Genomic DNA, 16,620 nt, shown 5'->3' with positions numbered 1-16,620 from the left:
CTGTACTGCGTATAGAGCCTGCTGCATCTGCACCGTGTATGGAACCTGCTGCATCTATACCCTGTATAGAACCTGTTGCATCTGTATTATGTATAGAACCTGCTGCATCTGTACCGTGTATAGTGCCTGTTGCATCTGTACCGTGTATAGAACCTGCTGCATCTGTACCGTGTATAGAGCCTGCTGCATCTGTACCGTGTATAGAGCCTGCTGCATCTGTACCATGTATAGAACCTGCTGCATCTGTCCCATGTATAGAGCCTGCTGCATCTGTACCGTGTATAGAGCCTGCTGCATCTGTACCGTGTATAGAACCTGCTGCATCTGTACCGTGTATAGAGCCTGCTGCATCTGTACCATGTATAGAACCTGCTGCATCTGTACCATGTATAGAACCTGCTGCATCTGTACAGTGTATAGAACCTGCTGCATCTGTACCGTGTATAGAACCTGCTGCAGCAATAATGACATTTATATAGCAAAAAACAAAAGACATTTTTCCTGCAAGTTTTCTTTATTTTGTAAACAACGGTTTGGCAAGCCAGTCTGTACAATGACGCCACAATTTTGTGCACTGGGAACAAGATTGGAGATTTTTTGGATAAATTCTGGTGTCTTTTCCGCAGACTTTGGATGGAAGTATCAGGTCTGTAAAACTTGGTCTTTGGGTGTTGGTGGTGGACAAGGAGGCAGAATACGCCACTCTGGCAGCTGCAGTGGACTGTGCACTAGTCTCTGCCTGGGTGGCAGAGGAGGAGGATGGTTTAGTAAGCCTGTCCACCACCTTCTCTGCATGTTGTGGCTGGATGGCACAGGCAACATCACCAAACAGGGGAAATGATGCCCTGCCTGAGAACTGACCACGTCCACCCTTACCTGTGGACACATACACTGCTGGCCCCTCACAGTGCCATGGGAACATCTGTCCCTCCTTGTTGGTCTCCTAGACATGATGGGGGGGGGGGGGGGTGCTTATTAACACAATGTAATAAAGATGTAGAAATGTGTACGTGGATGCACTTTATTCAATGGAAAGTGGTGTTTTGTGCACTTTAATTTGAGTACTCACGACACTGACACACTGCAATATACTGCAGTAGAACTGCCCTGATGCACTGCAATAAACTGCATTAAACAAGCACCTATGCACTAAAATATACTGCAATAAATGTGCAGTAATGTACTGAAATATACTGCGTTGAACATGCACTAAAGCACTGCAATATACTGCGGTAAATGTGCACTAACACATTGAAATATACTGCAGTAAATGTTCACTAATGCACTACAATATACTTCTGTAAATGTGCACCTACACACTGAAATATACTGCGGGGTGCATGCACTAACATACTGCAATATACTGGGGTAAATGTGCACCAACGCACTGAAATATACTGCAATAAATGTTCACTAACGCACTACAATATACTGCGGTAAATGTGCAATACCGCACTGAAATGTACTGTATTAAAACGTGCACTAACGCACTGAAATATACTGCGATAAACGTGCAATAATGCACTGAAATATACTGCGGTAAATGTGCACTAACGCACTGAAATATACTGCGGTAAATGTTCACCAATGCACTACAATATACTGCAGTAAACGTGCAACACTACACTGAAATATACTGGGGTAAATGTGCACTAATGCACTGAAATATACTGCGGTAAACCTGCAATAGCGCACTGAAATGTACTGCATTAAACGTGCACTAACGCACTGAAATATACTGCGATAAACGTGCAATAATGCACTGAAATATACTGTGGTAAATGTTCACCAATACACTACAATATACTGCAGTAAACATGTAATAACGCACTGAAATATACTGGGGTAAATGTGCACTAATGCACTGAAATATACTGCGGTAAATGTTCACCAATGCACTACAATATACTGCAGTAAACGTGCAATAATGCACTGACATATACTGGGGTAAATGTGCACTAATAAATATACTGTTTTTATATATAAAAACTCAGCCAATCAAGGCTTCCAATGCACTGTGCGGTGGTGAACAATCAAACGACCCGACAATTTGAATGTGTTCGTTAAACCCAATGTTCGGGCGGAACCGTTCGCCCAACTTTACCTATGAGCAATATTTGGATACAGAGTTTATCGCCTTTGCGACGACACACACAATTGTTTCTTTGTTCATTAAACGTTTTATTATAATTTTACTTTGACTGCATTCATAAAACCAGGAAATAGTGAAGATAGAAATCAAACAAATACACCTCGAGGGATGTGTGGGACCCCTGACGTACGGGAAGACAGGATTTTAGTGAGGAAGAATTCCCTCACTCAGGACAAGAAAGTGGCTTCTCCCTCATGTGAGATCTCTGATGTGTGTTAAGACTGGACTTCTGTGAAAAATGTTTCCCGCACTCAGGACAGGAATACGGCTTCTGACCCGCATGAGATCTCTGATGTGCATTAAGACTGGACTTCTGTGAAAAACCTTTCCCGCATTCAGGACAGGAATTCGGCTTCTCCCCCGTGTGAGATCTCTGATGTGCGTTAAGACCGGATTTCTGTGAAAAACATTTCCCGCACTCAGGACAGGAATAAGGTTTCTCCCCAGTGTGCAACCTGTGATGTTTGTAGAGAGTGCCCTTTTCTGAAAAACATTTCCCGCACTCAGGACAGGAGTACGGCTTCTCACCTGTGTGAGACATTTGGTGTTTGTTGAGATTCCATTTCCTTGAAAAACATTTCCCGCACTCAAAACAGAAATATGGTTTTTCCCCAGTGTGAGACCTTTGATGTGTGATGAGTTTTGATTTTTTTAAAAAACATTTTCCGCACTCAGAACAAGAATAAAGCTTCTCCCCCGTGTGAAATCTCTGATGATTATAAAGATCGGACTTGTTTGAAAAACATTTCCCGCACTCAGCACAGGAAAATGGCTTCTCAGCCATATGAGACCTCTGATGTATGATAAGAAGGGACTTCTGTGAAAAAAGTTTCCCACACTCAGGACAGGAATAAGGCTTCTCCCCCGTGTGAGACCTTTGATGTATGACAAGTACTGATTTTTGTACAAAACATTTTCCACACTCAGGACAGGAATACGGCTTCTCCCCTGTGTGAGACCTTTTGTGTCTGTTGAGATCGGATTTCCCTGAAAAACATTTCCCACACTTAGAACAGGAATATGGCTTCTCACCTGTGTGAGACTTTTGGTGTCTGTAGAGATTGGTTTTCTCTGGAAAACATTTCCCACACTCAGAACAGAGATATGGTTTTTCCCCCGTGTGAAATCTCTGGTGTCTGTAAAGATGTGACGTCTGTGAAAAACATTTCCCACACTCAGTACAAGAATATGGCTTCTCCCCCGTATGCAATCTTTGATGTCGGGAAAGATGGGTCTTCTTTGAAAAACATTTCCCGCACTCAGGACAGGAATACGGCTTCTCACCTGTGTGAGAAGTTTTATGCTCATTAAGACTGAATTTAAAACGGAAACACTTCCCACACTCAGTACAAGAAAACCTCTTATCTGTTGGGTGGACAGCACTGTCCCTCACAGTCTGAGGTTCCTCAGGATAAGAGGAATACGATGGTCCGGCACTGTCCCTCACAGTCTGAGGTTCCTCAGGATAAGAGGAATACGATGGTCCGGCACTGTCCCTCACAGTCTGAGGTTCCTCAGGATAAGAGGAATACGATGGTCCGGCACCATCCCTCACAGTCTGAGGTTCCTCAGGATAAGAGGAATACGATGGTCCGGCACCGTCCCTCACAGTCTGGGGTTCCTCAGGATAAGAGGAATACGATGGTCCATCTACACTGTGTGGTGCCGGATGGACATTTGAGGTAGCCGGGTTTTCTCCTGGACTATACTGTGTGATGTCCTCATCTTCTACTTTACAGTCTGGAGACAAAGTGAGACAATCCTCTGAGGTTTTCCTCATCTCCCGTCCATCTACTAAAATAGAAATACAAAGATTATTACTAGACATCAGTAGATTGGTTCCCCTAAACAGGGACTCCGCCCACATCAGGCAGCTTTGTGTCTGAGGATCTCACAATTCCCCCCTCAAGGTAACTAGTAAATGGGTCCTCTGATCTCCTACCAGTTCATTTCTTTATTCATGGACCTTAGTCAGAGAGTGAGGAAACAACGAGAACTGTCTTTTATAGGAGTGACAGTGATGAGGGGATTATAGGACGAGTGTCCCCTCCCCCTCTATCACTCATTGCTATCTTCCCAAAACAAGAAGTCCCGCACTTCCTTATTTAGTCCATGATTTAGTCATGAATACCAGCGGAGCTGAGCCCCACCAGAGGTCAGAGTGTGAGGATGGGGGGAGAACAACCAAGATGAAGACTGGACTGATCCTGAAGACCACCATCATTGGGTTACTGACTCCTCCCTCATTATCACTTTCTGTTTAAAGCATAACCAAAGGCAAAACTTTTTTTTTGTTTTGGATGGAGTGGAGAGCGATTAGAACCCCTGTCTGTTTTTATTGCTGTCTGTGTCCCCGCTAAAGAGATTCACCCTCCCTGTTTGTCCTTTTTACCATTATACTTGAAAATGAAAGTAAAAGATAACCCCACATTTTGGGTTGTCCCATGAAAAGTAATAGAGGAGAAATATTCCAATGCGGATACTAGTTCTGGTGATCTGGGGGTCCCCAAGAAATTCCCTTAATTTACAGAGATTTCCTCTCACTTCCTGTTTGGCTATGGGACAGGAAGTGAAGTGAAATCTTCGCAATGGGACACAGATGGTGGGAAAAAAAATCTGAACCGGGTTATAACCCTCCCTTACTCTACCCAAAATGAAGAAAAAAAAAAGTTTACCCATAGTTATACATTAAAGTTCCAAAGTTGGAGGATGTTATCACATTATTATCACCATGTAAAAGTCTGTCCTCCAATCAAATCATCAGATATAAAATGTCCAGCTGGTAGGAAATGGGTGTAACAAAAGAGAATCCATATAATGTGTATATATAGCAGTGGGTAGAGAGCAGAAGTCAGGAGTATGTAATGTACAACATAGAGTATATAGTGCAGGGGTCAGGAGTATGTAATGTACAACATAGAGTATATAGTGCAGGGGTCAGGAGTATGTAATGTACAACATAGAGCAGGGCTTCCCAAACTATTTTGGGCCGAGACCCACTTCTGCATACAGTTATTTTTCGGGATCCACTTGCTTGTAATTGAATATTGCCAAGCGCTACAGAATTTGTTGTTGGTAATCAGCACCCTCATAGACAGTATAAGGCAGGCAGAGGACAGAAATCAACCACCCCAGGACAGTGATCAACAGGCTATATGGCACTCACCCTCCTTCCTCTCCCAGCAGTCCACAGTGAAGGTAAAGCCTCTGTTTGCCCTCTCCAGGGCCCAGCACACCTCACCCAGAGTCTCCATGATGAGGAGCTCTATGCTGGTCTTGGTGTCTTGGTTCTTCTCCTTTAGATCCTCCAGTGGGGTCACAGAAGCTGCCATTAACTCCTGACACCGCCAGGCCACCTGGTCCTCCTATGAAACTGAGGCTGCCGTCTCTGCCCGCTATGGCTGAGAGAATCCCGCTGCCAGTCTAGCCACCACCGCAGCCGCCAGCAGGACCGAGGAGCTGGCTCTGCACCCCATGAACATATCCTACATAACAGCCTACATACGTACTCACTGATGCCAGTATCCCCCTCGCAGGCAATGCAGACCAGCCTCCGTAAACTGCGTGGGCGGGGTCGTGAATCCATCGCGATTTGACTGCTCTGGCTTTCTGCAAATTTGCGTGGGCTCTCACAGCACAATTTTAGCGGGCCCACTCTCAGTGATTTTCGGCTCAGTGCGACCCACTCAAACACAGCTTGTGACACACCAGTGGGTCCCGACCCACAGTTTGGGAAGTCCTGACAGAGTATATAGTGCAGGGGCCGGGAGTGTGTAATGTACAATATAGAGTATATAGTGCAGGGGTGGGGAGTATGTAATGTACAACATAGAGTATATAGTGCAGGAGTCAGGACTATGTAATGTACAACATAGAGTATATAGTGCAGGGGTCAGGAGTATGTAATGTACAACATAGAGTATATAGTGCAGGGGTCAGGACTATGTAATGTACAACATAGAGTATATAGTGCAGGGGTCAGGAGTATGTAATGTACAACATAGAGTATATAGTGCAGGGGTCAGGACTATGTAATGTACAACATAGAGTATATAGTGCAGGGGTCAGGAGTGTGTAGTATATTTAGTGTTAAAGACCCACCTGTGCTGATCTCTGTAGGAGTGTCCTCCTCTATAAATGTCCCCGTTATTCCATCCTCCTCCATAGACTGCTGATCATCCCTCACATACCTCTCTTCTTCTTCTGATTTAACCTCAAATTCTATATCGATTGGATCTCCACTCTAAACCAAGAAAATGAGAAAGAATATCTGTAAAACATAAGCATTGTTTTTGTGACATCACATAAGAAATCCACACATTGTTTCCATTAATCCATATTATAGATGCTCCATCCCACCAACCTTGTAACAGTGAGGGATGGTGTGACCTTCCTGTGTGGAATCCCGGGAATACAGAGGACGGGGACATCTCTCTGGTGGGTTCCTGGTATTAGGTGGCTCCATCATATCCTTGTGTCCTTCTGAGAACTCCTCCATCACTCCATACTCCTCATCCTCCTCTTTTATCTCTTCTTTAACCTCAACTTTAGAATCTCTCAGGTTTCCACTCTTAATATATATCAAAAAATTCAATGAATGGTAACAATGCAGATAATGTACAGATCCTAATGATACTATCAGTGATTGTTCCTCATCTACCTGATGATGGTGGGGGATGGTGTGACCTTCCTGTGTGGAATCCCGGGAATACAGAGGACTGGGACATCTCTCTGGTGGGTTCCCATTACTGGATCCATCTGTAGGAAACACACACACTGACCGAATACATTGTTTCTATGTGTTTATCAGATGATGGGGGATCTAGGTGGAACCTCCGTACTGCTCTCTCCTTTACAATAAAGTCTCCTCTTACCCGGTGATGTGAGGGGCGGCTGATTCTCCATCATGACGTCCTTGTAGAGATCCTTGTGTCCTTCTAAATACTCCCACTCCTCCATGGAGAAATAGACAGTGACATCCTGACACCTTATAGGAACCTGACACACACAATGATACAGTCACCATCCAGACACATCCCTTGTCTGTTACTGGATAATGTCCCAGAATTCCCAGCACCGCTCACCTCTCCTGTCAGCAGCTCTCTCTGGTGACTTCTAGAATCTTCCTTTTATTTCTCTATTCTATCAGGGAGGGAGGTGGAGGCAATGTGATGGTCATGTGATCTCCACACTTCACAGGAGGAAAACTCTAAATTTGAACACGAAAAGTAAAATCAAATGACATTCCCAGAATCCTCCTCACCTCTCTGCTCAGGTCTCCATTTTTATTAAAGCCCCACTGAGATATAATTTACCCACACTTGGCCCCCCCACTGTAGATTAAAAGCTTGTCACAAGGAATTCTGGTGTCATTACACACAACGCAGGAACAACAGTCTTGCTTTGCTTGTGAGGATGCAAAAGGTCCGTCCACATTCTAAGACCAATGGAAAAAAAGAATGGAGGAATATTGGGGGGAGGAGGAGCAGTGGGGTCAATGTGATGTCAAAGGATTGTCTGACTCCGGATGGAGGGACATTGGGAGGGGGAGCTGTGGGGTCAGTGTGATGACATAGGATTCTCTGATTCCGGTTGGAGGGACATTGGGAGGGGGAGCAGTGGGGTCAGTGTGATGTCAAAGGATTGTCTGACTCCGGTTGGATGGACATTGGGAGGGGGAGCTGTGGGGTCAGTGTGATGTCATAGGATTCTCTGACTCCGCTTGGGGGGACGTTGGGAGGGGGAGCTGTGGAGTCAGTGTGATCTCATAGGATTGCAGATGGGGAAGAAAAGTTGGCGCAATCGGACAGTGTGGGTAACTGCAGCAGTGTCAACTATGGGCAGATAATGGAGTGCGATCCGGTGGCTGTACACTGGGATGGCTGCAGGCTTGTAGAGGGTGAAGCAACCCTGTAAGGTACCAAGAGAGAGAGAGAGCCCAGCGCCGATCTGAGTGTAGCACAGCAGTACTTTAATGACACACAAATAGCAATGCTACTCAAAAGAAGTGGATAAAAGCAGGCATCTTAAAATCAATAGGGGAAGGTCTCTGTAGTCACATCCACGGTGGAAGGTCCGGTCAGGCGGGAGCGCTGTGATGAGGGAGGGCAGCCGATGACCTCATGTGGGAGGCGGGGGACGTGCCGATCCTCTTTGATGTTGATGCAGCGTGGGACCGCCGGTCGGATGGGTGTAACGTCACTTCAGGAGACACCAGGGGATCAAACGGCGACGCGTTGCGGAGCTCAGCTCCTTCTTCAGGCCGTGCGGGGGCCATATTGGTTGTGGTATTTATGCCAGTAGTCCGGGGTAGGCAGTATGGTGGCTCGGGAGGGACAGAATTGGGAAAAGCAAACCAGCAATGGGATTGTATGTTGAACGAAGGGGGGAGGAGGCTAGAGAGCGGAGGAGGAGAGGTTTGGATGTGTGGGGAGGGGGGAGGAGGGGGAGGGGGGGGGGAAGGGGGGGAGGAAATTGGCTGAATACACTGGATGTTATTGTATTGAAGCCAATGGAGGTGTAGCCATACAGAATGAAACTGTATGGAGAGGAGAATAATGTGCATGAGGGGGCCAAATGTTCTTTTGGGTGCACTCGGGTGCGTGTATAGAGTGACCCGTGGGATGGGGGCGCACTTGTCTAGGTGTCTGTGATTAAGACTATTGTTATGATGTGAATGGGTATGTACAGGGTGTCAGGAAATGTCAGGAGTTTTTTAACATGAGAAGATAGATGGGATCCAAGTGATATTAGTGAAGTATATGGACCTACGCATGGAAGCATACATGGGGGAGAAGGAAGAAAAGTGTGTGCGTGCTAGCATGCATATCTATGCACGCATGTTGACAGGTCCTGGTTCATGGTCGGAAGTTAGGGATGCCAGCCCACAGGCTTGCATGTATGTGTATATGGAAACGTACACTCACAAGCATGTACGTGGCGCATTTTGCATACAGATACAGAATTAAAAGTCCAACCACACACGCACAAGCGCACCCATGGGAATCGTTGTGCCAGTGCGTGGGCGGTTACCGTGCGGGGCATATGCAAAAGAAAGTCGTGCTGAAAATGGGATGGTGGCAAAGAAACTGTATGAATGGGGTGACTTATATACGGTACTTACTTTGGAGTAGGCTTGGTGTAGGGAAGCATATGTAGGAGGGTTCACAGAGATCTCTGGAAGGCGGAGGGAAGAACCTGGGCAAAAAATGGTCATGTTAGTACAAGGGTTATTGCTTAGGGAGATGGGCTACAGCAGCACATTGATTTCAATTTCTTCGTTCAGGCCCCCAGGCGAGAGCGTTTCAAGGGAGTAAATCCAGAAGGTTTCCCTCTGGCACAACCGCTTGAAACGCTCTGTCCTGGGCAAGGTGTTCGGAATTGATTCGATTACCCACACCTTGAGTCCAGAGGGAGATTTGTTGTGGGACTCTGCAAAGTGTCTGGGGACACTGTGTTTGTCCTTCCCTTTTTCGACCAGCCTGCGATGCTCGCCGAAACGTTTTCTGAGGGGCCTGATGGTACGGCCTACATAGAATAGTCCACATGGGCAGGTTAGGCAATAGATTACATATTCTGTGGAGCAGTTGTAAAATTGTTTGATGGGGTATGTTTTGCCTTTCACGGTGAACTCAGTCTGGCCGTGTTGGACATGGGCGCAAGTGAGGCACAGAGGTTTCCGGCACTGGAACATCCCTATGAGGGGGATGAGGCAGATGGTGGTGGTGGGGTGGGGGGTGTCAGATTTGAGTTTGCTCGGGGCAATGAGATTTTTGATGTTTGAGGATTTTCTGTAGGAGACTTTGGGTACAGGGGGGATGGAGGATTTTAGATGGGGGTCCTCCGATAGGATGGACCAGTGTTTTCGTAAGATCTTTTCCATTTGTCTGTGTTTGGTATGGAATTGTGTGGTAAAACGGAGTGGTTGGGGCAATGAGTGCTTTGGTTGAGGTGAGGCCTGGGGAGCACTAGGGTCATATTTTGACAGGTAATCTGAGTGAGCTTGTTGGACCAGGGATGCGGGATATCCTTTATCTACGAATTTTTGGGTTAAGAAGGCACTTTGTTCGCGGTAATCCTGTTTTGTGCAATTGCGTTTCAAGCGGCAGAATTGACTCTTTGGGATGTTGGAGATCCACCTGGGATGGTGGCAACTGTGGTAATGTAGGAATGAGTTTCCTGCGGTGGGTTTTGTGTAATTTTTGGCTACGATGTTGCCTTCTTCATGATATAGGGTGAGATCTAGAAATGCCAATTGAGCCGAATCACATACAGAGGTGAAGGATAGATTGAAGGGATTTTGATTGCAATGTTGTACAAACTGTGTGAAGGTGGAAAGTGGACCGTCCCAGATGACGATGATGTCGTCTATGTATCGGCCATAGAATATGATGTGAGGCGTGAAGGGGTTGTTATGCCAGATGTATTGGGCTTCCCAGAGATCCATGGTGAGGTTGGCATAGCTGGGTGCAAAATTGGCCCCCATCGCTGTGCCAGTGACTTGGAGATAAAAGTCTCTGTTGAACTCAAAGTAGTTCCGGGTGAGGCAGAATTCAGTGGCATCTAGGATGAATTGAGCTTGCTGGGGGTGGATCGTAGGGTCTGCAGATAGGAAGTGTGAGACGGCCCTGAGTCCAACTTGATGGGGGATGGAGGTGTACAGGGAATTGACATCCAGGGAAGCCCACATGTAAGTGGGTTCCCAGGAATAGTGACTGAGGAGGTCGAGTAGGTAAGCTCCGTCTCTGATGTATGAGGGAAGGCTTTGTGCTAATGGTTGCAGGAATAAATCAATGTATTGGGAAAAGGGGCTGGTGATGCTGTCCATGGCGGCTACGATGGGTCGGCCAGGGGGGTGGGTGCTGTTTTTATGGATTTTGGGTATGTGATAGAAATATGGGGTGGAAAAGAAATCTCTATTGAAGAATGAGAGTTCTTGTTTGTTGATTATCCCCTCTTCCATAGCGTCTCTGGCGAGGGACTGCGCCTCTGCTTGGAACTTAGTGAGGGGGTCCTGCGGGAGGGGGCGGTATGTGGAGGTATCTGAAAGAAGGCGGGTGGCCTCCTGGATGTAGTCGGCCCTGTTTAGACCACTATGCCTCCACCTTTGTCCGCGGTTTTAATTATGAGGCTTTGGCTCTGGGTGAGGTGTTTCAGGGCAAGTTTTTCTGCTTGGCTAAGATTGGAAGCTGGAGCATGGGAGGGGTTTTTTGATCGTTTGCACATTTTGAGAATGTCCGCGTAAACTACTTGATAGAACGTTTGGAGATACGGACCTTTAGACTGGGTGGGGTTGAATGTAGATTTGGGCCTGAGTGAGGAATGGCGGACTGGGGGGGAAGAGGAGGGGTGGAGGGTAAATGGGATGAGGTCCTCATCATTATGGTGCTCCATGTGTAATTCATAGTATTGTCTGACTCTGGTTGGAGGAACATTGGGAGGAGGAGCAGTGAGGTCAATGTGATGTCAAAGGATTGTCTGACTCCGGTTGGAGGGACATTGGGGGCTGTGGGGTCAGTGTGATGTCATATGATTCTCTGACTCCGGTTGGAGGGACATTGGGAGGTGGAGCTGTGGGGTCAGTGTGATGTCATAGGATTCTCTGACTCCGGATGGAGGGACATTGGGAGGAGGAGCAGTGAGGTCAGTGTGATGTCATATGATTCTCTGACTCCGGTTGGAGGGACATTGGGAGGGGGAGCTGTGGGGTCAGTGTGATGTCATATGATTCTCTGACTCTGGTTGGAGGGACATTGGGAGGTGGAGCTGTGGGGTCAGTGTGATGTCATAGGATTCTCTGACTCCGGATGGAGGGACATTGGGAGGGGGGAGCTGTGAGGTCAGTGTGATGTCAAAGGATTGTCTGACTCCGGTTGGAGGGACATTGGGAGGGTAGAGCTGTGGGGTCAGTGTGATGTCAAAGGATTGTCTGACTCCGGTTGGAGGGACATTGAGAGGGTGGAGCTGTAGGGTCAGTGTGATTTCATAGGATTCTCTGACTCTGGTTGGAGGGACATTGGGAGGGGGAGCTGTGGGGTCAGTGTGATTTCATAGGATTCTCTGACTCTCAACCACGGCTGGTATGGACACTTGTGCTCCAACCTGCTTGTTCAGTGAGAACTGTGTCATGTGCTGTCATCCGTGACAACCACAGCAGAAGATTGCACCCATGGATTACGAATTGCCTAGAGGTCTGCATAGAGCTGGGGAAAGGGAATGTATGTTTCAATGCCCTTCTAGAAACCGTAAAATGTTCAAAGATACGTCTGCTGTTGCCCATGGTGATCAGGGTAAGTCAGTGGGTTCCCGTAGGGGGGGGGGGTCTGTCAGTTGTTCAACCAAGACTGTCCTGGCCCTGCTAAAAACAGTTTGGCACGTGTTACAGACTTCGCTGTTGCTCATGGCAAACACAGTGAACTCTCACAACAGTCTGCCTTCAGTTTCTCAGGAACAGTGCTGAGCAGCATGTCCTGACAAGTTCTGCATGTATCAATATGTATACGGCAACCCCAAGCATACGGTCTGTGCCTACAAGTTTCAGTCCAGCCAGGAAAGAGTTACAGAGCATGCAGGAAAAGGCCTGCTTATGAGAAGTGTTGGCGCCTGCCAATCTGGAAGCTTGCAGCTGGAGCCACGTCCCTGGGGAGACCCAATGTGCCTTGCTTGCGAAGAGAGAGAGGAGCAAGATGACAAACAGTACACACATGTACCCGGTGTTGACTTGGTTGCCTGCACTGCAGGAGGTGACACTGGTGGACAGTTGAAACATCGAGGGGGATTCGCCCTCCGATTGATCGAGGGGACAGAGAGGCTATGTCTTCTATGTCCTGGCTGCAGGAGACTCACCACAGTGGTCAGTGCCTGGATCCAGTTTGGGCACTGCGATAAACCACTTACCAAATTGACACCAAGTGAGCAGGAGCTGCTCACCTACAGCGTAGACCTGCGGTCAGGTCTCCACACAGAACAGCCACGGAAGTCCAGGAAGGCCAGAATAAGCCAAAAAGTGACTCCCAAAGGAAGGGTTGAGTCTGAGCATGGGGACTCTCTTGCAAAGACAAGAAATGGAGAGCTGAAAATCTGCCTCGGCCTGCAGCCCGACCAGAGAGCTGGTACCTGTTAGTGCTGCCCAGCAGGAAACAGAAGCTGCTCCTGGAAGACCAGCTGCGTCCACCCGCCCTGTCAGCCCCACCTGAAAGGAGCCATTGCAAGAAGACATCTTGTCTTCAGGTGAGCCAGAGTGGAGCGGCAGTGTTGGGGCAATAGACTGCAAGCAGAGTTCGGGCAAATAGATGATAACTGGGAGGAATAGACATCTCACAGCAGTTCTGAGGAGGAAAGCCGGGTGAGCTGTTGAAGAGTCAACCGGGTGGGCTGGTGAAGAGTTAGCCGGGTGGGCTGGTGAAGAGTTAGCCGGGTGGGCTGGTGAAGAGTCAGCCGGGTGGGCTGGTGAAGAGTCAGCCGGGTGGGCTGGTGAAGAGTCAGCCGGGTGGGCTGGTGAAGAGTCAGCCGGGTGAACTGGCTGGTGAAGAATCAGTCGGGTGGACTGGCTGGTGAAGAATCAGCTGGGTGGGCTGGTGAAAGTCAGTCGGGTGGGTTGGTGAAGAGTCAGTCGAGGTGAACTGGTGTGTGGAGAGGCAGCCAGGAGGGTTGGTGAAAAAGGGCAGCTGCAGCCAGGTGGGTTGGCAGTGCCTGAAGAGGTGGTGTTTTGATTTGAATCTTATAAAATAAAGACATACATATTCCAATCCCCCCTAAATAATCCCCCATCACTAAGAAAAGTGGTATAATCAGTTATAGACTGATGAGGTGAGAAGGTGATTGGTGGGAAAGGTGACACAAAATTAAGAGAATGTTCCGGTCCCATAAGTAGGGTAATCTAGGTTTCCACACTATATATGTGTTTAATCATCTGGCGGAGATAAAAGAGGTCACAGTGACAATGGAGGAAGAGGACGGACATGACGGGGGGTTACTGGGTATAAATAGAAAATAAGATCTTATTACCTCCTCTGCTGCCAATTCCAGCAATGTCACCTCTGTTTGTCGCACCTCATGGAACTTCCTGTCTTTATCTAATATCACTTCCTGCTTGTACCTTTACATCACTTCCTGTCTGTACCTGACATCACTTCCTGTCTTCCATAGAGACTTCCTGTTTGGGTAGAAGTGAGATCACCACCTTGTGGAGCTCAGAGGAACTGCATCCCCCAAGAAACTCCTCGTAGTGAGAACAAGGCCTTGTGCTGTGTGTGTATGTACTGTATATCCTTATAGATGGAGTCATCTCCACTCCCACCAAGGGGGAGAGAAATATATTACTGCCTAGTCCAGCTTTTCTTAGCCAGGAGGCTTCTAGGGGATCTTTGAGCAATCAACAATTTCTGTCTCTCAATTATTATTATTATTATTATTATTATACAGAATTGATATAGCGCCAACAGTTTGCGCAGCGCTTTACAATGTGGGGGAAGACAATACAGTTACAGTACAATTCAATACAGGAGGAATCAGAGGGCCCTGTTCGTTAGAGCTTACAGTCTAGAAGGGAGGGTCAAGTGAAACAAAAGGCAGTAACCGAGGGGGATGGGCAGATGGAGAAAATGGAGGTAGAGTTGTTAGGTGTGGGTAGGATAGGCTTCTCTGAAAAGGAGGGTTTTCAGAGATTGCCTAAAAGCTAATAGAGTAGGAGATAATCGGACAGATAAGGGTAAGGAGTTCCACAGGATTGGAGAGGCTCTGGTAAAGTCCTGGAGGACGAGCGTGGGAGGAGGTGACAAGGGAGCTAGAGAGCAGGAGGTTTTGAGAGGAACGAAGAGAGCGATTAGGTTGGTATTTGGAGACTAGGTTAGTGATGTAGTTGGGGGCTAAGCTGTGGATGGCTTTGGAAGATGTTGTTTTGAATTTAATTAGTTGGGTGAGCGGAAGCCAGTGGAGGGCTTGACAGAGAGGAGCGGCAGACACTGAGTTATTGTTAAGGTGGATGAGTCTGATGGCAGCATTCATGATAGATTGAAGGGGGAGGAGCCTGTGTAGAGGTAAGCCAATGAGCAGGGAATTGCAGTAGTCGAGACGAGAGATGACCAAGGAGTGAACTAGGGGCTTTGTTGTGTCTTTGGTTAGAAAGGGGCGTATTTTGGAGATGTTAAGGCGGCAAGATTTGGACAGCGATTGGAATAACAATGATTTCATGATGATGTAAGAATGTCCTTCTTCTATTGACTACTGATAAATTGGGTCCTTCTCCCACTGTTCACCTCACCAATATAAAAACCAATAGGAATTTGGGTTTGGACTGAACCCATATTTGCACAGTTTTCGGCCTGTTTGGGGGGGTCAGTGAGTGTCTGAACTTAATAGGTATTCAGCTAAGTTGCACCTCCAGTTGAAGTAATAATAACGCTGCTAAATATGGCAGCTTCCCACTCAGGCTGGTTGATAGGGAGCCAGTGGCTGCAGGCACCCCAACACCTGGTTATGCTTTCCCCCTCCCGGCCCATTCAGCTGCCAACTGGTGTTTCCTGGTGTTCTGTCAAAATAGCAAACTCATGGAAATCTACAACTACATCACTTCCAGTGACTCTCCAGCATCAGTAATTGGAGATTTCGACGAGTTGCCTGTTTTGACAGAACACCGGCAGCGTATACACTATGGTACACTATATAATTAGTGGCTATTGTCAGTCTGCCCGCTAGTAACCAACAACATGGCCATGTCCAAGACGGCGACAACTTTTTTCCTCCTTAGCCCGTGTTCTGTCAAAACAGCCAATTCGTTGTATACCGTAATGTATGCGCTGTCGATGTTCTGCCAAAACAGCCTACTCATCGAATTATCCAATTACTGCTGCTGGAGAGTCACCGGAAGTGACATGGTTGGAGATTTTGACAAGCTGGGTGTTTTGACAGAACACTGATTGACAGGTGAATGTAAACAAAAGGTAAAAAAAAAAACTACATAGGGACCCAAAAATTCATACTAGGCCCTTCAGGTCTAGTATGAATTTTAGGAGGGAACCCTATGCAAAAAAGAAAATGTGGGACACCCCCCAAAATCCATACCAGAAGCAGATCTGAGCATGCAGCCTGATACCAAATCACATACCCTTAACATGGGGAGAGTAACTTGCCAAATCCATTCACTACTGGTTGGAAAGTAGACAACCTATAAGGTGGATTTCCAGAAACCAAATAACCTAACACTTTCAACTGTGGGTTTCCAGAACCCAAAAAACCTAACATCCTAAATAGTGGATTTCCAGGACCCAAACAACCTAAAATCCAAAATGGTGGATTTTTAGAATCCAAAAACCCTAACATCCTAAAGAGTTGATTTCCAGAACCCAAACAACTTAACATCCGAAACAGTGGGTTTCCAGGACTCAAAAAACCCCAACCTCCTAAAGAAATAACAGGTCAGTTAGGATACAGACTTATCTTCAAGCTGTGTGGCTTTCAATTAGTAGTGT

The 16,620-nt window shown here is 47.0% G+C and overlaps 3 protein-coding genes across 3 annotated transcripts in view; all 3 read right to left on the bottom strand.

The window, feature by feature from the left end:
* LOC309562616 (uncharacterized protein) overlaps positions 1-16,620 on the bottom strand; it is a 679,009-nt gene that overhangs the window by 306,487 nt on the left and 355,902 nt on the right.
* LOC309562621 (uncharacterized protein) overlaps positions 1-16,620 on the bottom strand; it is a 478,591-nt gene that overhangs the window by 115,263 nt on the left and 346,708 nt on the right. The gene's annotated exons all lie outside the window — the stretch shown is intronic.
* LOC309564121 (uncharacterized protein) overlaps positions 2,316-16,620 on the bottom strand; it is a gene marked incomplete at its 3' end in the record, with an annotated part of 61,955 nt that continues 47,650 nt past the window's right edge. The window contains exons 15-16 of the mRNA XM_082268750.1: positions 9,276-9,349; positions 2,316-3,734 (exon numbers count right to left, since the gene is read on the bottom strand). Of these exons, the coding sequence (XP_082124876.1) occupies positions 2,316-3,734; positions 9,276-9,349 (1,493 nt within the window). The remainder of the gene's footprint in view (positions 3,735-9,275; positions 9,350-16,620) is intronic.

Source organism: Pelophylax lessonae (assembly GCF_965119305.1).
Source record: "Pelophylax lessonae genome assembly, chromosome: 9".
In the NCBI taxonomy this organism is placed as follows: Eukaryota; Metazoa; Chordata; class Amphibia; order Anura; family Ranidae; genus Pelophylax; species Pelophylax lessonae.
Note: the sequence above shows the minus strand (reverse complement) of the source record. Positions and strands in the feature narration are given on the sequence as shown.